Source organism: Lepidothrix coronata, unplaced genomic scaffold (genome assembly GCF_001604755.1).
Source record: "Lepidothrix coronata isolate B3197 unplaced genomic scaffold, Lepidothrix_coronata-1.0 Scaffold202, whole genome shotgun sequence".
Classification (NCBI taxonomy): domain Eukaryota; kingdom Metazoa; phylum Chordata; class Aves; order Passeriformes; family Pipridae; genus Lepidothrix; species Lepidothrix coronata.
Window position 1 is genome coordinate 249,713 of NW_016690382.1, and position 23,511 is coordinate 273,223.

General features: G+C 46.5%; 1 protein-coding gene across 3 annotated transcripts in view; it reads right to left on the reverse strand.

Annotated features, from left to right (window-relative positions):
* FLNB (filamin B) overlaps positions 1 to 23,511 on the reverse strand; it is a 71,885-nt gene that overhangs the window by 41,946 nt on the left and 6,428 nt on the right. For all 3 annotated transcript variants that reach the window (XM_017832430.1, XM_017832431.1, XM_017832429.1), the window contains exons 2-5: positions 5,404 to 5,652; positions 4,304 to 4,401; positions 3,272 to 3,419; positions 739 to 857 (exon numbers count right to left, since the gene is read on the reverse strand). In XM_017832430.1, the coding sequence (XP_017687919.1) occupies positions 739 to 857; positions 3,272 to 3,419; positions 4,304 to 4,401; positions 5,404 to 5,652 (614 nt within the window). The remainder of the gene's footprint in view (positions 1 to 738; positions 858 to 3,271; positions 3,420 to 4,303; positions 4,402 to 5,403; positions 5,653 to 23,511) is intronic.

Consider the following 23,511-nt stretch of genomic DNA (forward strand, 5'->3'; position numbering starts at 1 on the left):
TCCATCACTGAGCTGTGCCTACGCATGCCAGCTGAGGACTTTTCTGAGTAGCACTTTATACTGCAAACTATTTCCAGAGTCAGCAGTGTTAGAGACTTGTTGCTGTGGGAGCAGGGATCCTTGCTACCTCCTCTTCTCACATGGAAAAACATCTCATTGGTTTTGTCTTTACATGAGAGGAAGTAAGCCACCTTCTCCCCACCCCAGTCCTTTCCCTCGCTGTTAATTGCTCTACTGAGGCAGGCCAAAACTGAGGAGACATTAAGTCCAATGTACAGCTGTATTTTTCTGGAATGTTGTAACATGATCAAGTGGAGCATTTGGATGAGAATTTCTATAAACATTAAAACCAGCATTTGAACTCAAAATGATTCATGGCACCTAAATAGCTGCTTTAGCCATTCTTGCAGAATGAGTAAGGGCAGACAGTGATTTAGTGATCTGTGTTATCTAAAAGCAGGTCAGAGTGTACTTGGCCAGTCAAGCTAAAGCACTGCAACTACTGGACACCGGAATTGTGTTGCTTAGTTGCAGATAGTGACTTTTTTTCCAAGTTCATCCAGTAAGGCAATTAGGAAAGGCTTGAGGCTTCTTGCACTTTTGATATATTGTATTTCGTAACTTCTTTTTAGATGACTTATCTTTTAAGACCTCACTTGTCAAAGATGAAGGTTACTGCAAAAACTTCAGCATGCACACCAACTTTACTTTTCCGCAAAAAACATTTAACATACATACCTCCTCTCTGTTTCCTTCTGGATCCTCTATGAAAACCATCAGGTCACCCTGCCCAGCACTGATGGTGTCCACTGTGAAGATGGCAGGCTGCTTCACCATGTTCCCATGAGGCTCAATCCCTGGGAGAAAGACACAGAACAGCACATTAGCTGTTGCCACAAAACTCAAAAGACAGTTTGGAGGCTACCAAAAAGCTGTCCAACCCATCCTCCCACGCTAGCTCCCAGAACTAGCTTCCTCACTGCCCAGAGCATCACGCTCATAATAAGGTCTACTCTTATCATACAAGCATTTTTAAAAATTGGTTGAATCATTGGCACTAAACTCATCTTAGGATCTCTGACAGAGTCAGGAACCCAGCTGGTATCTGGATTCAGGTTACCCTGACATATCCTGAGGGTCACCCCCACTGCTGGCAAGTGCCTGTCTGACGCCAACAGCAAGTGGGGTATGTGCATTAGCTGTTCTTTAGGTGTTGCTCTACTTCATCCAGCTAAATGCTGAAATGTGCTGCACCACAGGAAGGGAGACTAGAGAGGCAGGAAAAAAATTTTGGGAAGCCTTTCGGTAAAGGTATTACCCTAGAACCAAGACAATTTTTACCTGTACTGTCCCATCTTCAGAACCCAACAGCAGACACTGCTCAGAGATTTACTATTCTTTGAAAGCTGCTCAGACTACTTTGCCAGAGTGAACACTGTAAATGGCATGCAGGAACTTCTGTAAACCACGAAAATCCTGCTATTCAGTGAGGCTTCCAATTAACTTTTAATCAGTTTCCTATCCCTCAGCACAGGGCCTGCTACAGCATGCATTTACCAGCAGGGTTTCATCATCTCCCATAGTCCCAGGTCATGACATCTGTCATGGTGGTGTCAGACTGAGTGGGTGGAAGAACTTCCCAAAATTGCTGGTTCCAGACTAGCCCAAACACATATACCCTTCCGTCCAAGGGAATTGCTCCTTGGCTTATTCATAAAACCGTGGGCACTACTGCTCCATAGCACAATTAGTGGAAAGTGCAACGTCTGATAGATTATAAAGGAAGTGGTTGTGAACAACAGAATTCCTGAACTTGTTTATCTTCAGAAAACAATAACTTGAGAGCAATGCAAGGAAGATCATGTTTTTACTAGGAAATCTGAGCATTCTGATAAGGTGTTAACAATTGACATATTCAATCTCTCAAAGCAAGCCCTAGATTATCATCTAGCCTAAACAGCTATAACTTCACTCTTCAGTCTTATGAAGTCTTATAGCTTAAACAGCTATAAATTCACTCTGCATATCTTCAGTCCACCCCACAAGCACGAGGTATGGTATTCAAGTTATGTATCCCTCCTTCCGTGAGCACAAGGAGGATTGCTTATCCTCCGAAGAAAGCTTCAGCCAGGACAGCATTAGTCACAACGCTTTCTTGGCCAACATTTCATCTTCTAGATTTTACTCTCTTATCAGAGGTCTGCTTTGGCTGGTTAAATGAGAACTCATAGTGCACCACTGATGATCTGCATGACTCTGTACCTCCCATCTGCGGGCTCATTTCACATCAGGTCTACGCACAGCTGCCCTCAGTGCAAACCAAACCACTGCAGCATCCAGGGAGCTGTGCTACAGCTAAGGCTCATATTGGGAGGTTATGAGCAACTTACATGGAAAAATGGTAATAAAAAAAAGCTAAGACAGACCCACTTCACACTTAACAGTCACCTTTTTCTGGAAGCATGTAAACCTTCTCCTCATCTGCCCAAAGACCCTGCCCAGCTTGCTAGTGAGCCCTTTGCTTCCAGTCACCTTTCAGTGCTGACATATGGTAGCAGTCAGAATGGCCAGTTATATTTCCTGACCGTTTTGGCAATTAACTTCAGAAAAACATCAATCTTCCAAGAAGAGCCACTCACCCTTCATAATTTCCATTACAATGGCTTCAGAGCATCACATGCACGAGTACAATAGAGTAACTCCAGTTTTTGAAAGAATAAGAACATTACTGAAGTGAGACTTGACAGATTGAGGCAGGTTGATCAGTCATTTACACATTTGGGGCCTGAAAAAATGTTTCTATGTATTGTGGTTTGCTGTGGAAGGCACCAACGAAGGACATAAACCCCAAGTAGGGTAAGTGCTAGGATAAGAGAGACACAGAACTGATGAGGTTTTTCCTCTTTAAAGGAGTACTTTATCACGAGAAGTATTCACTGCTACATCATCAACAGGCAGCAGCAATACTGCTAGCTTGAATTTCACACTGAGGTTCTTTTAGCCCCATATCATGCTACTTCTTCCAGCTGTGGATGGAGGCTGGCAGCTTGCAGAACAGGTTCAGAGACTTTGGGGAATTTACATGTTAGAACTAGGAGTGTCTTTTGGACTATATCCATATATTTCTGAAACCAGGCACCACACCAAGAGTATACAAGTGAAACTTTGAAGTCAGTTACAGTAGGTCTGGAGCTCAACATACGCAGAAAACCCCACCCAGCTTTCTGAAGAGTTACATGCTCCATACAGCTTCAGCTCACCAAGTCCTTACCTCTGCCATAAGCCCTTGCTTTCTTTGGATTCAGTTTGGGTTTTAAAGGAGCTCCTGGTTTCAGCTTGGCTTTGGGGAACTGGGACAGGTAAGTCATCACAGAGTGCTCATCCACATCAGGGTGGATAATTTCTTCAGGGGTAATAACCTGAAAGACAGTGCAATTAAGTATATTGTACCAGTGCTTGGTTACTGCATGTCAACACAGAAACAGAGCTATGACACAGTCTGAAATTTCAAAACTCCCACATGCTAATGTGATTTCTTACATTTACTTTCCTTTGATACACACAACATCCTTTATTATCTCATGGTAAGAAAATCAAGAAGCTCGTTATGGTCCCACTGTGGCCTGGGGGCTTTTTGTGCCTTGATTATTAGGGGTTCTCATGAGAATGCAACCAGTTTAATGGTATCAAGGCAAGACAGTGGTAGTTATGTTCCCCTTGAAAAGGGACATGGGGATAATTGATACTGAAAAAATGAATAATTCATAATTCTGTATGCTACAGCTCTGAACTGCAGTGCTTCCAAAGTAAAACTTGTGAGTAGTCTCTTCTGCTTCCACAACACAAGCTGCTCTCACAGCTTCAGAGACTTCAGCAGTTCTGTCCAACTTTATCAGTATGAAAATAATCCAGTTTGTAAATACATTGTTCTCTGTTTGAACATCGTCTTTGCAGGTGATTTCCTAAACCAGTAAGTTTTTCTTCTGTGGAATTCAAAACAAATTCACTCCATAGACTAACAGAACAGGCACCACCACACAGGCACTTTCCCCCTACACCACATGTTGCAACAGCAGCTGTCCTCAGCAGAGACACCTACACAAAATCTTACAGCCAGAACTCTGAAATGTAATAGTGTGTTTCATTACAGTTTGCCCTTTCTCAGGCAGTTTCAAGAGTTAACTGTAACTTTTTGAAATGTCCAAGCAGCCTCACCTGCTTTCCTCAATTTAAACTCAAGCCAGTCACAAGGACAAAGCCATCCATGTGCTCCTACAGGCAGCCCATGTCTTGGTGGCCTTACCTGTGGCACACCCAGCCAGTCATCCGCCTGCTGCATGGCTTCCCGAGCATTGTCAACGGGTTTCTTCGGGTCCCAGGTCTCCCAGTCAGGGCACAAGCCTGCAAGCACATTTCATTTGTTAGATGTTATCTGCAAAGGAGCTTCCCTAGCTGAAGAAACCAGGTACGAACTCCACAGTCACTTGTATTACACTGTTATGTAGAAAGACATTCAGAGCTTTGCAGAAGTAACCAAAACAAGACAAGCATATGCTGCTCACTGAAACACCTCTGAGACAGCAATCAGCACAGTCATAGAATGGTTTAGGCTGGAAGGAACCTTTAAAGGTCATCTAGACCAACCCTCATGCAATGAGCAGCAATGCTTCAACAGCAGCCTGTCCAACCGGACTTTGAACATTTCCAGGGATGGGGCATCTACCACCTCTCTGGGCAACCTGTACAAGACACCACTCTAAATTCAGCACAAATACACCTAAGCATCTTTTATGTTCCACTGGCTCTCCTGCAGCAAATTTGGTAGAGAAAATTTCAACCACTTGCCACAGCATCCCAGACTGCATTAGATGAGCACCAGCAATCCCACTAGCAAGGTTGTTCTAGAAGAAGGTGAGGAAACTGCCTATTTCACACTTCATCCCATTATTTGCCTTAAACAGCTTAGCCTCAGCTTGCTAAACACAAGTTTCAGGTAGTGTGCAGCTTCTGGCGGCTCAATGCTCCCTCTGCAATCCTATTTCAGGAGAACACATGAAGCCTCCCACTGCACCCTGAAGTTGAAAGGTTGTTGGCACTTGCCGTGGGAACAAGCCTTTCTTCCATTTAGGAGCCAGCACTTGCGCCTTTGTCCCCTGCACCCAATACAAAGCTCAGATGTGGTGCCTCCCATAATGCAATCACACACTCTGCTGCAGGCCAGAATTTCTCTTGGCCAAGTCCTTTACAACTTGCTGCTTCCCACAGCTGGCCTCTTTGGACTTGAGTTTTCTTAAAAGCCTTATTCCTGTCTCCTGATCAGCAGTGAAAACCTCCTCCCACAAGAAGAGCAGCCACAAGGACAACAAGCAAGGAAAACATTGACCAGCAGAGCAAAGGACTTACCCGGAGCACAGCTGTCAACAAGAGCACCCAGTGCTTTGCCATCCTGCCAGTTCTGATTGAAGTTTGTGATTGGCAAGTAAGGAATTTTGTTCTGGATCCAGCCCAGCAGCCTCTGCTTAGGGGTCTGCTTCTTTGCATCATCATCACCTTCATCCTCCCACACTGGCATAGAAATGGAATAGTGCAGGATAAGGGTCCATATCAGGCCAAGGATCAACTTCAAGTTTCCATCAACTATGGCTTTACTATCTGAAAGACAAAAGACATACAACTGATTATTTGCCATCCTAAAGGAAAGAGGTGTGTTTTTAAAACAGTGTACCTGCACCCATGCCCAAATAATCAAGGACCAGAGAACTGACCCAGGCCACTGTAGGCACTTGTTCAGGCAGAGACACCATTCTTCCCACGCTGCATTAAATGGGAGGGGAAGGAAAGAGAAGAGTCAAAGTACTCAGTGCTCTCCAGCTATCTTGAGAGACCAGTGCTCTCCAAGGGTGGTATGACTTGCCCTTCAGCTTTACAATCCTAGCTTAGGAGAACTGGCAGTTTAAAGTCTCCAGTATTTTGGATTTAGATGGTAAGTACCGTATTTTCCATTAGCATTTGTATCTTATGAAAAAGGCCAAACAGCATGTGATGGAGTTCACAAGAACAGCACCCCAACAGGGTGAAATAGCCCAGGGCATACCTGAAAGCACCATTTAGGAAACAGCATTTATATACAGAAACATGTCTCCCCACACATATCAACAATTTGCATTAAAAATGGTAGAAAAAGAAGTGCTATATAATGAAGACAAGCAAAGACAGAGTTTGGAATTAGAACAAAGTCCAGATATATCAAGACCTCTGTACAATCAGCAAAGCAGGTGGTGGAGGTCCACAGAGGATCCTTTGCACCATCACTTTCCTGCTTGCACAAGAAGTCATACATTTATGCTACAAATTCAGAGTTACAGAAAAGAAAGGCCAGCTCTGGCTTTTCCATGTCACACTCAAGCCTAGCAAAAATTTATCACCACAGTGGCCATGCTGCAGCTCTGCTGTAAGACACACCAGGGAGCTAAGTTTAAGGCTGCTGGGTATCAAGATCAGTAAGCACCTGTCTGCAGGGGTAGGATACTTTTCTGCATCAGTTCGGCCTTGTGAAGTGACCACTACAGTTTTGCAAACAGTTGTGCTAATTACTTTGGCTTTAATGAGTCACAGATGGGATGCCCTCCCTCCCTTTGAGCTTGTAGTTGCTAACTCAGGTTGTATTACACTTGTAATAGCTCCAGTTCTTCCACGTTTTCACCTAAACCAGAACTCTTCGGCAATGTTTCGGGATGCCCTCAGCCTGACAGTTCCTTTCATTCACAGCAGCATGTTATAGCACAGCATTTTTCTGTTCTTTCCTCCATTTCAGTGAAAATTGTTATAGAAATCCCTTATTAGTCAACAGAAGTTACAAGTGAGACCTGGAAGCTTTTGTCTGTTCTCCAGCTCCTGGAGCAGACGCTAAAGACAATTACAGCTGTATAAACTGCCTCTCATGCCACCAGAATAATTGTACAGGGCTATTTCAAGAGTCCTAGCTAGAAAAGCAAAAGTGTTCAGCAGTGAGATTGCATCCTCCAGTTCAAATCCAGAGTGCTAACAGGCAGAGTCCTCCCAGTGCCCAACACTCACTGGGCATGTCTTATCTGCTCCTCTTCAAGTACAGAGATCAGAGTAGCAACCCAGTACCAACTTATCAATACAAAAAGATCTACTGACTTTCAAAACAAGTGATTATACAGAATAGTGACCAAGAACATTAAGCACCAGCATGTTCCCTTTAACCCAATGCTCAGGCAAAGCAGTTAATATTTACATGGTTTCACAACAGAGCGGTATGTCCTGAACAGATAATACTGTAACTTCAGACCTTGCATGGTTATTGGACTTACTGGATAGTTACTGTCTGGTTTCTATTCCAATTTTAGTTGTAGTCAAAACTGATGTTAAAGAAATCCAATAATCTTACAGGATTATGATAAGTGTCTGCCACTTGCCTGCTCACTGCTAATTGTACATCCAGTCCGAGATACACAATAAATAGCTACGAGGTGATTAAGCCCTGCTGAGTTTTAATTACAGGTTCCAAGGTAAAAGTCTACATCACGTAAGCAGTGTGTCTCCTAGTGACAACTAAAAAGTCCCTGCTGTCACCCATTTCCACCCCCTTTCCAGCTAAGCTGCAAACTGCTCAGTGGCAGGAAGATGCTCCCTTACACCAGACTGTTGGAGCAAGGCCCCACTGCCCACTCACTCCCTGTGCCTGCAGCCCCTCCATCCCACCCCCTGGCACACTGTGTTGCTGGAGCATAACACTGGCCATCACATCCCTGCGCCAGAAACGCCTTCAAGCTTTGGTTTCAGATTTATATTGACATCAGCATTTTTACTAGAGGGACACAGAGATAATTTAGTATGCTACAAGCAAACATTTCAGAAAGCTATCCAACATTTCTAGGGAGGAAAGCCAGCAGGACGGAACCACCTTGAGCACAATGCTACATACACACACATACAACTCAAGATAAAGAATGGCTCCTTTCAACTACCTGAAAGGACATTGTAGCCAGGTGAGGGTTGGTCTCTTCTCCGGGCAACTATCAGTAAGACAAGAGCATGGTCTTAAGCTCTGCCAGGGGAGGTTTAGGTTAGATATTAGGAAGAAATTTTTTACAGAGAGGGTAATCAGGCACTGGAATGGGCTGCCCAGATAAGTGGTGGATTCTCCATCCCTGGAGGTTTTTAAGATGAGACTGGATGTGGCACTTAGTGCCATGGTCTACTAATTGCAGTGGTAGTGGATCAAGGGTTGGACTTGATGATCTCAAAGGTCTTTTCTAACCGGTTGATTCTATGATTCTATATTTATAGCACATAAATAATGTCTATATGTGGATGCACTGTGGTTACTGCAGCAACCAGCTGCATGCTCAGAGCTTCCTCCACCACCCATAGGCACAGCTGGGCTGTGGTCCTTGACCTGGGAAAAAAGCAGCCTGTACAGAAAACAGCTTCACATTGACAGCAAGAATATCATCATCAGCCTCTTCCAGAGAGGCCGGGCACAGAGCTGCTGCCCTGATGACAGGAAAAGGTCACCGCAGGAATGGGACGGCTCTTCCTCTCTGGGGCTGATGCCATCGCCACGACTGCACTTTGTTAGCAAGTTAGCAAGCTCTCACAGCCTCCCGGCTTCCTGACAGGCATAGGGATCTCATGACGTAATTTTTTCCAAGCCTGCTTTTAAGAGGGCTTGTCTGCTTTCATTTGGGGTGGGGAGGAGGGAGGGAGAAGAACTCATGGGCAGGACAGGAGACCTTATCAGCACCCAGCAGAGCTGCCCACATGCCCTTCCCGCAGGCACCCCGCTCCCAGCTATGGGGGACCTCAGCAGCAGCTCAACGCTGGAGCACAATCTCTATCGCTATATAAAAGGACCTTCCACGCTCAAGAGAAGACTAAAGTTCAGCTCAAAGCAGGCTTGGCTTCCAAGCACTGCTGTAAATCTCAACTCCACCTGAGCATTCAGCCTCCCTAGAAAAGCTTCCACATTAGTGCTGCCTTTTTCATTAACTGACTAAAAATATTCAGTGCATTCTCCTCAAGGTCTCTTGGGCTTTAAGATGTAAGTGACATCCAGGAAGACACACATCAGTTCACAGGTCCTGAACAGGGAGCACAGAGCTGGCCCTGAGAACACTTTTAGTACAACCAAATTTGCAGGCATCCCTCACCAGCTCTGAGTGCACATTGCTAGTGCAATACCGCCAAGGTGGAAAAAAATGTTTCCAATGACACTTAAGACCAACAATCATTACTGCAGGCATTGCTGTGTACCCCAGCTCAGCTGGCTTTCCACTGAATTCCCCCCTATTTCCTGGTTTACTTCAAGACACTTTCTGGCCATTCCAGGCTGGAAAATGGATTACATAAAAAGCAGACTTGCACCACTGCTTTCCTACTAGGAAAATTACTTTTAAGCATACTTATTTCTCGTACAATCAATACTTTACAGAGCCTTCAAAGCCATGTTTCTCAATTGCTCCTCTGAAGCTCATACTAAATTTACAACATAGAGATGCACACTTGTGGTCAGCGTTTCAGAACCACAGGGCAGCAGCCTGGCCCCTTGACAATTCACCTCTACCACTCCCAGCTGCATTTGGCTTTCAGCTTCATTGAGTTAGGTGGATGGAAACAAATTGCCTGCTTTCTGCTGAAATGGAGAGTGTTTACTCTGAGTTTCTGCAGATTAAAGGAGCCCTCTCCACACAGGTCCCACCTTCCCGGGGCTTGGAGGAACTGAGCTGTCACACCTCATCCGCCAAGATAATTTAATGGGGCTGAACCTACTTTTTACAGCATCATTGTAGACAGATTCAATATAACCTTTTTTGGAGAAAGCGTAGTCATCTGCATAATTTGCTTTATTCACGTCAGTGCTTATGTTAACATCTGCAAGATGCACTTACAGGCGTGCCAGAGCGCACTGTTCCCCTGTTCCCGGTAGGAGATGTGTGCTTTGGAGATCAAAGTCCCTGCACAGCTGACTCATACATGATGACAGCCACTGGACTTCTGCTTTCTAAAAACACCTTTTTTCTGGAAGCCCAGGCATGAAGCAGGAACCCATGCCACAGGATGTCTTGCCTGCCTCAGATCAGCAACTGGGAGGACTTTGGCTCAACCAGAAACAGACAACTTTAGAGGTGCCATCTAGAAGAGCCAGTGGGTGAAGGGTTTGGAGAGGTTTTTTTGTGCTGTTGTTTTTTTTTTTTTTTCTCTTTTGGTTTGTTGGGTTTTTTTCCATTAGAACTAAGAAATCTGGTGGTGTTACATGCAAGTCCTCCTGACCCTCTGCTGTGGACTCTGAAATTTTGAATGCTGTAAGGTGACCACTTTCAGACAGTCTGCAAGTCCTCATGGCTAGACATGCTGTCCTGAACCAGCAAGAAGCAGAAAAAGCAGAAACGCTCAAGTTTGGATTTAACACAAACCTTCATTCCCACTTACACTGTTCAACGTGCGTTTTGGCTTCAACTCTCCAACTGCAACTTGCTTTCCTCCTCTAAAAGTACCCGATGGCAATCCAAGGTCAACAAAATAGCAGCAGCCATCACACCAGACACAGCCCCCGTTCAGCTGCAGGCAGGAGGAGCCTCTGCAGGGAAGGGCTGCTGTCAGCCCACTGCCGAGGTCCTGCTGTCGGGATACATCTCGACATGCTGACTGCTGGGGAAAACCTGCCAGCCAAATTTAAGCTGTTCTGCAGAATCAACACCAGCATTGAACAAGAGAGCACTCATTCTTCTTAAAAAAAAAAAAAAAAAAAGGAAAAAAAAAAAGAAAAGCCTATATATAGCCTCCAACATTAAGTTTTATGTAGAAGTATCCTGCTTCCTAGTCAGCTATTAGGATTTAAGTGGCTGCCTGGTAGGGTGAAGAGGAAAACAGACTGAACCAGAGCTCATTTTCTTCCCCCATCACACCTCTAAGTCTAGATTGTAATTCTTACCCTTTTATTATCCTATTAATTAAGTGGCAACCAGCCCAAAAAATGGATTATGGCAATTCCATAGGCCAGCAGTACATACCACCAGTCTCAAGTCTTGAAAAGGAACCAAGTTTCAACTGCTCAAACTGATTTATAATTGTTGCTCTGTACTAAATATTAATACGATATGTTACACTTGGACTCTTAAAATCACACTCCTCAAAGCACAAAGAAAAGATGTTAAAGTGCCATGGCTTCAGCCAGCAGCATGACTAGTCTGAGCCAGCAACGTGACCACTGTGAGACAAATGTGTGTCATTTTCATGGCTTGGGCCACAAAAAACTTCCCAACCCAACCTACCAAGCAGAAAACTGCCAGTGCTGGGTCCTCCACATTAGTGCTTGTAGCTGCCCCAGGAGCAAGTGCCAGAACTGAAACCTGGCATTGGTTTGAGGCTTGCACATTTGTTTACTCCAGTAGAGATCCCTAAACTCTACCTGGAGCACATGGCTCTTGAATTATATGACCTTCATTAGGTCTATAATTCTACAATTAAAAAAAAAAATCCAAACCAAAACCAGTGTTACAAACAAGTTTGTGACTAGTATTTTTTGTTCATGTGCAAGTCTGCTCTGCGTTCAGATTAAGCACTACCCAAACTACAGCAATATTCCTTAAACTCTGCCCCACAGCAGAGCTGCAAGTCATTCTCTGTTGGACAATTAGTGGAAACAAGATAAGCTACTGAAGCAGACAGCTTCCTCACTAAGTCGAGCTAGTCATAAAGACTGTGGAAGTCTTGCAAAACAAATGAAGGACTGAAAGAACAACTTTTGAGTAGTGAATTTTATTTTATTTAAATAGTTTCTTGGCTGAGGCTGCAGTCAACACAGCCTGTTCGCTGTCTCAGCAAAGTCATCTCAGAAGCCTTCCTGTTGATTTTCACATGTGGAGGTTAAACCACAACCAGTACCGATCTTTTCATCCAGCTTCTCTAAAAGAGGTCATTCTCTTCAATTTTTATGTCTTCCCTACTTTAATTTTTGTTCTATGGGGAGAACCCAAGATGCATGGTCCTTAACACAAAACAAAGGAGCAGTATTACCAGCAGCCCTTATCCTTATTTTCAGACATGGAAGGAACTTTGTATAGCACACAAAGTTCATCTCAATTATGGATCATTTATGTAGAGACTGCAAGAATTTTAACCCTTGGTGTCTAAGTCTTGAGCATTTCCCTACCTCTAATTATTCTCACCTTACATATAGTTATACATATAGTTAAACAGCTATAGCAGTTGGGGGAATGAAAAATTAAGGCCTCATTAGGGCTTAATCTTCTGGAACAAAGAAAACTCCACATTGAACAGAGCTCGTCAGAAGCCTGGCTCCTGCATGCCAAACAGAAGTACACAGATGAGAGGGAGCTGAGCAAGCTGCCTAAAGAAATTCTTTGCTGAAGCATACAGTATGTGTTCACAGGCTTACTGTGCCTGCTAAAGACATTAGTGACATCCTCTGTAGGGATAATATGTCTTTAAATCAATTACAGGGGTTCCTCTGTGCTTTGAGAACATACTGCAACCATTTCCTCCAGTGACCCTTAAGCCCAGGTCCACCTCTCAGCTCCCCAGGGCTCAGCCCATCGCTTGTTGCCCAGCCACGTGCAGCCCTCACCCCCCAGAAGCACAGCTGTGCCTCCTGCCCAGAGCTGGCACCGGGCTGGTGGAACTCGGGCTGGTTCTGTGGGTTCCTGGCTGTAACCTGCCAGCCTCTAACAGCCACATGCTCCAGTCCCATTGCACCTCTGCTTCTCAGCAGCGTGTGCAGCTGGTGCTATGACCCCTAGGAGAGCTGGTCCTCAGCATCCAGCTTACCTATGATTACCTGAATACCCTTGGGCTCATCTGCTCCCAGCTCAGCTCCTGCCCTGTGCTGAGGCACAGCCAGCACTCAGCTTCACTGACGAGCCTCAGGGACTCTGTCACCTGAGGAAGTGTATCTTCAGGAAGCCTAAGTGATACACCATGTACACTTAGAGACCCACTAAGCTTTTTACAAGGTAGATTTTCCAGAGGAGGAATGACTTTTCACTGAAGGGCTGTAAGAACAGTAACAGAGTGATGATCTGGGCACAGACAGAAGGATGGAAAAAAAATTTGGGTTTTTATTTTTTTACAAGGAGATGGAAACCATTTTCCTCTATACTTACCAGGGTGTCTGGTTATTTAAAAAAAAAAAAAGGAAAGATGTCTTTGTGAGACACATTTAAGGATTTGAAACATTAAACATCACAATTCAGAGGTTTTTAAACTACTAAAATAGTTTTTACTTTAACTGGATCTGAAACCACTTATGTCAGAGAACTTCAGGCCACTGTTGCATCTATCACCCTGTACTGTCTACTGGTGCATGTTGGGCCTCTGGAAAGGATCTCATGAGGTGGAACTGGAAACTGAAAAAATAAGTTCAAATCCTTTCAGTGTAGGTTTCACAAGAAAAAAAAAAATCATACAGACTTTTAATATAGTAAAGAATAAAAATAATCAAACAGTGGAGCTCACAGAAGCAAAACACAGATTAAAATAGCTCTGCCCAACTTCGTAATAGGTACCCAGAGACCACTCATGTCCCACATCCAGAAGAAAAGGCATAACACAAAGCAAGTTTAAGCCAGCAATGTAACAGCAGCAGAAACCAACCCAGCTTCTCCAAGAGAAACTCAAATCACCCAAGGGGGCAGGAAAGAGAAGTCAAGAATTTCAAAGTCAGGAATTGTTACGGTGGGTGGGGAAAAAAGTCAAACTGCGGGTGGCTGATGATCAAATTCCTTAATACTTTCAATCTGAACACACCTAAGGTTTCTGCTGCCATAAGAGACATATACCAAGTTACAATATGAGAAGGTAAATGCGTTACTCTCATGTTCAGGAAGAGCTGCAGGCAGGTGTTAGTGCATGTCCAACCTTTGCCATGAGTGGTCCTAGGGAGCATCTCCCCTGTGAGCACCAGGAGGGCTCCGCACTGCCTGCGTGCTGCTGGGATGGGATTAGCAGTGAGCAAGGATGCAACAGAGAAGAATAAAAACTGCCATTCACAGTGGCTATTTCAGACTCAGCCGCTCCCTGCCAAGCAGGTCCCCACTCACAGATGCAGGACCACAGCATAGATACCCAGCCAAGCTGGCACACAGGAATGCTGTGCTAATTATTTCAGATTCTTATTTGGGGGAAGGTGGGGGGGGGGGAAGAGGGAGCCTGAATGTTCAGCCTTTGTACAGCAGCAAGTTGCCATGAGTGCTGCTTTGTCCACAGCCAACCAGCCCCTCGCCAGCTTGGCGGGGCAGCCTGCCAGCGCACCACCGCCACACTGACCCCAAAACCCGGCTCGGCTCGTGAACCAGCACGGCCGAGCGCCGGCAGCCGTGGGGCAGGACACCTCGCCAGGAACCCCCACGCCCCACCTGCAGCTCCTGCCCAGCACATGGCTGGCGGCACAGCGCGCTCCGGGCCTGCCTCGGCATGACGCCGGCCATGGCATCATTGCCAAAACCACCGACAATGGGCCCCGCGAGCACAGTCCCTGCACCCAGCAAAGCGCATTCCCCGCTGCTGAGCTCATCCCAACGCCCCTCGGTGCTGTTGCCGGCCCCAGGAGCGGCTGAGACACCGCGGCTCCCACTTGCCTATGCCGGGGGCGGGTGGTGGAAGCGCCCTGCACCGGCACTGAACCAGCAGTTGATGCTCAATCCCCTCCATGGCAAAGATCTGCATTTCCAGTGACGAATGAGTGGCAGCTGTGTGGCAGGACAGCAGCCCCTTCATGCTTTGCTGTGCCAAGAGAGCCCGAGCCTGCAAGGGGCATTCCTGCTCCCCAGGGGCTCAGGGTGATGCAGAAGACTCCCATCCTCCAGGACAGCATGGCTGGCATCATGCCAAGACCCACCGCATCAACCTCTTGGACAACAAGTGGATTGGGAAAGGCCCCAGACAGCACCTGACACAGTGGGATGGGGTTGTAAGAAGGGCTGCAGGATAGCACTCACACAGACACACACCCAACACTGCCCCAGGGTCAGAGCCTGGAGAAGGGAAGTTCCAGAAAGCAGTGAGGACAGGGTAACACAAGGCACTCAAGTGCCAATTAATCATCCAGGAATGGGTCAGGAAGGAAAGTCCCTGCAGTGGGGCTTAAACATTCCAGAGAGTGGATTTCTGTTAAATGATGGAGGGATGGGGAAGAAAAGGGATCCTCCTGCCTTTGACACACTGCTGAGAAACACTTGGCTCAGCTTTTGAAACCAAGTGATTCAACACAAACTACACGTCCCTCCTCTAGGCATGAGGCAGCAGTGAAAGGGGAATGATCCTCCACAAGGTCTGTGCTCCCTGTGGGTCAGTACATTTGCTGCCATGACACAGGAAGGCTTCACCTTCCCATCAGAGTGAGCAGCTACACTTTAGTTGGCAACACCACTGGCCAATTCACAGGAAATGAGTTTCACTTTAAATAAGACATTAAAATTTTAGTCAAATGCAGAATTGTCTAAGCCTCGCATGAAATACTTGTCTAGGAGTCTGATCAACTCAAGGTTGTTATTTCATTCAGGCATGCAAACAAAAAAGTACCTCCTCATAACTAGAAAGCCAACTCTTCATCAGCAAGGCTGAACTGATAAAAACAACTGTAGAGTCAGAATTCGACAAGTAACACAACAAAGCAATGAATTGTCTCTGAAGTGTGAGAGTGCTGTAACCATCTCAGCAGGATTAAGGTAATCCTAAATCTCACAGGTTACTTCAGGTCTCACCAAGGTCAAAAAGCTGTCTAGTTCTTGCAAAGGCCTCCCAGGAGCTGGCAGAGGCATTAGGTGACAAGCCATTAGCGCTTTGCTGTATCTCACATTACTGAAGGAAGGTTACCAAGCTTTGGTGCAGAGGACAAAGGGAAGGTCCACCCTCAGCCACCAGAGTACACTGGAGATGAAAAAGTTGCAAAAGATACAGCTGGGGGAAAAAAAAAAAAAATAGATGCCTCTGCGAGACCAAAGAAGCAACGAATAATCCAGAGGTTTCCAGACAGCAGAGTGACCCCTGTGTTGCTAACAGTGTGTTTACTCACACTGGGAGTAGGTCAAGATAGTTATATGAAACAGCATGTAAAATCCTGCTCAGATAAACGAGCCCATTCAGATAGGGCTGTCTAACATCTTCTGTGCAACAGACACCAGGCACAAAAGCTGCAATGGATGGACTTTCTGAAGCCAAAACCAACACATTAGAAATTATCAGAAGTGATTACTGTTTGGGGAAATCCTTGGCCACAACAGACACTAAGATTCAGTTTTTCCATTTGAAACCAGAATTGCGGTAGTGACTGTGATTCACTGTGCACAGGGCTGTTCAAAGGAAATCCCCATTCATGCAGCCCTGCACAGCTCAACCCATCTCCACACTGCAGCAGCAAAGCACAGGACTGGAGCACACTTTGTGGTCTGGGGTTGGTAACACATCAGAAAGCACCCTACCAACTACTTTAGCTATGCAAAAGATTTGTGGTTTGTCTCAGTTTTGATAGTCTCTGATTTTGAGCACCTAACAGCACTGCTCTATGCAGGCTTGTTCTGAAGCATATAAACCCAGGTACAACGTTACAGGTGCTCTGAAGCCCTCTGCAGCTTAATGACAATTATTCCAGAACATATCAGCAGGTCAGCTATCTCAGTCCAACCACTTCCCTGAGAAGCAACAGGAAAAGTAATTAAATGCTAACCTGCTGTGCTGGGTTTGGCTGGGCTAGAGTTAATTTTCTTCACAGTAGCTGGTATGGGGATGTGTTTTGGATTTGTGCTGAAAACCGTGTTGATAACACAGGGATGTTTTCGTTACTGCTGAGCAGCACTTACACAGAGTCAAGGCATTTTCTGCCTCTTACCCCAACAGTAAGTTGGCTGGGGGTGCACAAGAAGTTGGGAAGGGAGAGCAGACCCCCACTTACCCCAGAGATATCCCATACCATATGGAGTCACGCTCAGCACAAAGCCAGAAGAAGGAAGGGGCGGATGTTTGGAGTGATGTTGCCTGTCTTCCCCAGTAACCATTACGTGTGATGGAGCCTGGCTTTCTTGGGAATGGCTGAACACCTGCCTGCCCATGGGAAGTGGTGAATGAATGCCTTGTTTTGCTTTGCTTATTAAACTGTCTTCATCTCAACCCACGAGTTTTCTCACTTCTACTCTTTCAATTCTCTCCCCCATCCTACCGGAGGGGCGTGAGTGGCGGCACGGGGCAGAGCTGCTGGCTGGGTTTAAACCACGACAAGCTGCCATACCCCCAGTGCAGACAGGAACAGCCGCTTTGGAGACATCCATCCAACATCTGAACCATTTCACCAGTACATTTTGACATTCAGACATCGCACACCCTCCTAACACAAACACACAGCACCAGAAGCAGCCCTGCACTCACTAACACCAGCCATCATCCCGCCTCCCAGCTCCAGCCACTGCCACAGCATTGCCACGTGAGGGCCCATCAGGAGGGGGTGACACATCTGCACATCCAGGCTGCTTTCTGCAGCCACACATCAAGTGAGGATGCTCAGGACACAGTCACTACAAGCACACGCATGGGCCAGGAAAGCACTGCTGCTTTTCTCCGACCACTATGAAGATGTCTTAATGTTTCTGTGTGTAAGCCAGATAGATTTAACCCTTCATGAGCTTTCACACACAGACACCTATTCTTCCCTCCACAGAAAACCATGACCATCCCTGCGAAAGAAGGAAGGTCGTTTTCTTCCTAGAATGTAAATTCTTAAATAAAAAAATATTCAGTGTTGTGCAGCCGCTTCTTGAAGGAGGAAGCTTTCCCCTCCTTCTGGGGAAACAGTGAAGTTGTTTGAACACATTTTTGTATACTTATGCAAACCAGCAGTAAACATACTTCCATCTGCAGATCACAGGAGGCTGGCCCCTGCACGGTGGCGATTTCAGCCCTGTGTGTTTAACATCCCACACACGACAGCCCTGTGTTTATACAGTTTCAGCTACAAGCCGTTAACATAAGGAATAGACGCTTGGCTTGAGGCCCAGGTAATTCATCCAACGGTGGCAGCCACTATCAGACAGACCTCTTTTGAGAGGAGCTTTCACGAGCGGGAGAGTGGTGGTGAATCTGCAGAGGCACAGTCTGCACGGGTGGTCTCTAAGCACCTTAAAGAGGACCATATGGGATTAATGGTACAGCTTGAGCACACATTAGCCCCAGCTGTGCAATGTGAGTTCATGAGACCATGTACCCCCTCCTCCCACTCAGTCACTGCACAGCAAAGCTTTGCTTTCAATGTGGGGCTTTTGCATCGCCCTGAGTAGTCCAGCAGACCCCCTCGTCTCACCCCAGCTGCCATGGGCTGGCTGGCCCCAGCCCCCAGAGCTACCCTCTTGCCCCGTAGGTCCTGTTCCATGCAAGGGCTCTGTTCAGTGGCCATCCTCCCCCTCTCCCCCCCACAGGTTGCTCTTAGCAAGAGGCAGAAGCAGTTCCACTCATTTGACACCATCAGCCTAATCCAACTTTGTTGGGAGCTGCTCAGCCGTAACAGGCTCTGGATGCTAACAGCATTTCCAAACCAGCCAGCACTCAGAGGGATACCACCTTTCCTCTCCAGAGGCTGGACTTCAAATCTTCCAACTAAAGGCTTCACACGAGTCTTTCCAAACTTCACAAGCTTGCAGCTCTCCCTAGTCTTCAGGGACAGCACTCCACCACACATATGCTGACCAAGCAGGGTGCAGGCAATTACCCAAATCCTCACCAGCTGCAAGATCTCATTTTTAATCTGCAGTCTCACATTGTTCACATTTGCAAGCCTATTGTATTTCACATTTTTAACACAGCACACAAAAATAAAGCACTCGCTCTAGGGGCAATTTTTCTAGAGTTGGAATAGTTGCAGCAACATCACAAGCTACGCTGCTCTGCCTGATCTCCCATACCTCTTCCAGTTGCTTACCAGGTTTGGTACAGCATTAGGCCACCTCATTTGTTAGCAATTCCTCTATTCTGCAGTGAAAAAATGTTTAGTAGCATGCTATTACCTATACCCAGACAGAACAAGAGCTCCATAGGTGTTTATCTTGCTCCTAGATGAATACTGGGCTGCTTCTTTCAGCTTCTACATTTGAGCTTGAATATTCTTGCTGTCCAGGTAATGCTTCAGGAGCCTGAGTTACTTTTCTTACAGGTAGAGTAAGAAATATTGTACAGCTTGTTAAAGCCCATGTTTAAGTAATAAAGCTGGTTAATTAAAATATTTGAGCTTCCTCTACCTTAGGCAGTGCTTTCAACCCATAGCTGCAGCACTTTGTGTGAAGCAGTTCATTTTTTCTCTTTGCAATTAGAACTTGTCAAAGGGACATAGTTTTCTTATTTATCTATATCAGAAGAAGTATTTCTTCACTCTTAAACACTGAACTCTGAGCTAGGCTACAAAACCACAGCAAAATTTGAAGTGGATTTGTTGAAGTAGGGTTTTATGCCACTAACTTCAGGGGGTTTCCCTAGTTGAGTCCAATGTTGTTCAGCAGAGCTTTCCATCCAGGACACGCCAGACATTTCCACTGTTTCCAGGGCCTGAACTAGCAGTTCCTCACTGAAGTCTGCTGCTCATGCTGCTTTGACAGCACAGCAAACCACCTCCATGAGATGACCCTCACAGAGCAGCTCCAAACTGCTTCCTTCCAGAAATCAGGACATAGGGATATACTCAGGTGAGGATCCTGACGGCAATGCAGTTAATTCTCTGGGACAAGGGCATTGCAATACCCTTGTCCAGGAGTTCCACATGCTCCTATCCCTATAACTGCAGATGTCTGCAAGTCATTAGCATGCTCAGCAATGCTGACTGAGCAGCCGTGGATCATCCGGTGTGACAGCACCAAGGGCAGTGCTGAGCCGCCCCGCTGTACAGTGGCTGTGAGCTGAATGCAATCAGGGCTTCTTCACTCATGGTTTTGGGGAGAGCCTGAACCACTGGAAGACTATCTCAAGCTCTTCTAACTTTTTTGGATGCACAAAATATAACTGGCTACCTGGGAGCTGCGCCTGCTTCTGCGTGGCCCTGGGGAGCCCCGAGGTACACTGCAGCTCAGGGCCACGGGGATCTGCAGGCACTCCTGGGCAGCCTGACTTCGTGGCCTCTCAAGTGGACATCTCACTTGGTCTTTGGTGACTTGGTGGAGCTGGCAATCAGCACTCAGGTGATGCCAGGGAAGTACTATTATTATAGGAGCTGGTTTATCAACATGTGGCCAAGCTTTGCCAAACAGGGTCTTCTCCAACAGCAGCTGCACTGGGTGGTCACAAGTCACCTTCCTCCCTTTGGCCACCCATGTTTGATGTAGCTGCTCAGTTGTCCAGCATATATGCTGCATCCTCTGTTAAGAGCCAGCACAAGAATAGCAGAGGGCTACATGATCACAAAGCATTGAGAGCATTAAGATGGCATGACTATAGAGAATCCTGTGGTCCCAGTTTAAAAGCCTACATGTCCTGACTTATGACAGCTGCAATGTCCTGCGCTGCTGAGCCTGGGCTGGGGCACTGGAAGTCACTGCCCTTTCAAGTATCACCACGAATTTTCCTGGCAGTCACCAGCCTAGTGTTTCTACTTCTTCATAGCATTTTTACCACATGCCTAAAAGAGTTACCAAAAGAAATAATCCCCAGAGACTACTAAAGCTGTTTCTATTTGACTTTTAATTAGATCATTGATCTTGCTCCAGCGGTTACATGAGCTATCGGATATTTGCATGCAGCCACACTGTTAATCAACAGCCGGAACAAAGCTGAAACAACACGATTAGCATCCCCAGTCTTCCCACAGCCTGTATGTTAAGTTTGCTCAGACACCAATTCTTCCCCCACAAGGGAATTTGATAACAAGCCATGTCTGAGCAAGCGACAACTGCTCAGAGCACCACCGCAACTGGAGTGACACCAGCAAACAGCAGCTCCGCAGGAGCACCCAGGTGCTGGAGCAGGCTCACAGGTGTCGGGGCTTCAGATTATTTGGGAGACTGACAAGCAGAATTACTTACAGTCTTGCAGAGAAAAGGAAACCCTGCAAAAATTCACTGTCTAGTTGTGATGGTGAGGTAACATTTGATATCTTGCACCATCAAAACGACAGTTAGACACCAATTTTGTTTAGCAAGCCAGCGTTTCCTGTTCTGTAGCAAGGATCAAAAGCAGACAGATTAATCCAAGATTTGTGTCTCGCACTATGACAGATACAAGGTGTATTTGTTATACTGCCAGTTCCCAGCAAGAAAAATGCAAAGACAATTGCAGGATCCTGCACACACCCCTCAGCTCAAGCTCTTCACTTCTGCAGTCCAAGACCAGGGCAATCTGCTCCTATCACTCACCTTATAACAAGGGGAGGATCTGCAAAAACGTAAAGTTCACCTCCTCTGTCAGTGTTTTAGCACAGAGACCTAAACCAAGACCTGGCTTGCCAGTATTTGCCTATGGAAAGTCCACTAAAACTGCTGCACCTACTACTGCAAGGTTGTTGTGAGAAAAGAGAATGCAAAACAGTTAATTACACCAATTAAAGGAAGCATAGATAGAGCATGTTAGTATCTAGCCAAGGGGAACAGTATTTCCTCTTCTGTGTTTGAATAACCTTCAGATGCACATATCATGAGTGTTTGCTCAGCACAGCTCTGTATGCCCTGCCTTCTGCTGCAGGGCTCCAGAGCATACTTTCAAAGCTGTGTACACAACACAGCTCACCAGTTGCCACCTACAGCTGATTTTGGGCCCACCAACCACGAGAGTGCCCTTTCATATAGGCTCAGAAATACAGACACATACATTGTCTCCTCCCAAGAGCAACCACAAACTAATCAAAAGCAGTAGGCAGCCACAAGCATACAGGGTAGCCCAAAACTGCCGTGGTCTGCAAGCCATGGAGGAGAGCAGCCACCAGCATCCTACTCCCAGGTCAGGCTCAGGCAGCCCCCAGGTCCAGATGTGCTCACAGCACCCATGCAAAGCACAGGAGTTGGCATTACAGAGCAGCTTTTAACAGCTCAGCCCAGAGCTCATTGCACAGGTTTCAGCACAGAGAGCTGAAACCCCAGATTTCAGCACAAAAAGCGGATGGAAGCACACTGGCCATGGGCTAGCAGGAAGGGTGGCTCCACTGCTTTCAGCTGCTGCTCCACAGCAGAGTGGTCATGCAGAGGGATGTGGTCAGTGTCACAAGTGCCTGCACCCCACCCAGGCAAGCAGGAGGCAGCAAGAGCCACCCTGGCAGCATGGGGAGAGCAGAGGGCAGCTGACAGCCTCTGCCTGGCTGCTCAGCACTGCACCCACGCCATGCCAGCACCACCCGCAGCAATGAGCGTGGGCGACACTGGGATGTGCTGCTGAGACAGCCCTTGCCCAATTTGTCCCTCTCAGCAGGCAGCCTGGGTGTCAGCATGGCAGCCTGTGCCCACCTCGCCCCCAGAGGACCCATCGTTTGGGAGCTGTGCTGCCACGCAGCCTGGCCAGCTCATGCTGCAGTAATTCAATGCACTGACAAATAAATGTGTCATGATTTATGGCATGGCCTGAAGCAAGGGAGAAGGAGCCACAGCCCATGATGTCATTGCAGCCCACAGTGATTTTTGTGCTGTTACTGGGTAACATTGGCAGGAGAGTTCATGCAACCTGCTGCTGCTGCTAGATAAAAACAGCTTGTCCCTTTGCAAGAAAAGCCCCAGCCTGGATGACCAAAGCTCTGCCACTACCAACTTACCAGCCTGATCAGTAAAACTTGCTATATTTCAGTGACCCAGAGAAGTTAACTCTGAAGGTAACTGCTGAATTTATGTTTTATAAAGTTAGAGACTGCCTTCTGTATTTACTGATTCCTTCCCATTAGATTAGTTGTCTATTTCTACGGGTTGTAAGGAAGGAGGATCATCACCTCTGACTCAGGGGAAGCATCTCACTAGCAACCAGACAGTGCAGCTGTATGTGTGGCCACTCTTTTCAGACAGTTTAAAGAGACATGGCTTCTTTCAAGGGCAGTATCAGCAGGAGGTCCAAGCAACCCCAACCCATTACACCAGGGGACACAGGATTCAGCTGCTCCACCCTCTGCCCACCCTCAGGCAGCCCAGGGCAGTGTCTGCTGGGTTACTCAGCACAAGGGAGGATGTGTCAGGCAACCCTTGCTTCCCCAGGAACTTGAGCAAAGCTTTGTTTGGCTGCTGTTTGAAGTGGCCTAGCTTGTTCTCACTAACACAAAAAATCCGGTTTATTCTTGCAGTGGTTGTATTACCGTTGCCATGTACCACCACAGTAGGAACTAGACATTGCATACATCTCACTACAGATGTTAGACAACTGCTTACAGCAGAATGGTGCTTACACAAGGAATTGCAATCTATTAGCTGAAGCTCACCACAGCAGATATAATCCTCACTATGATGTACCAGATACTATGTAGACACCTTCAAAACTCAAAGTTAGTTGCAGGAGGGACAGGAAGCCAAACTAACAGGTTAGCGACCACAT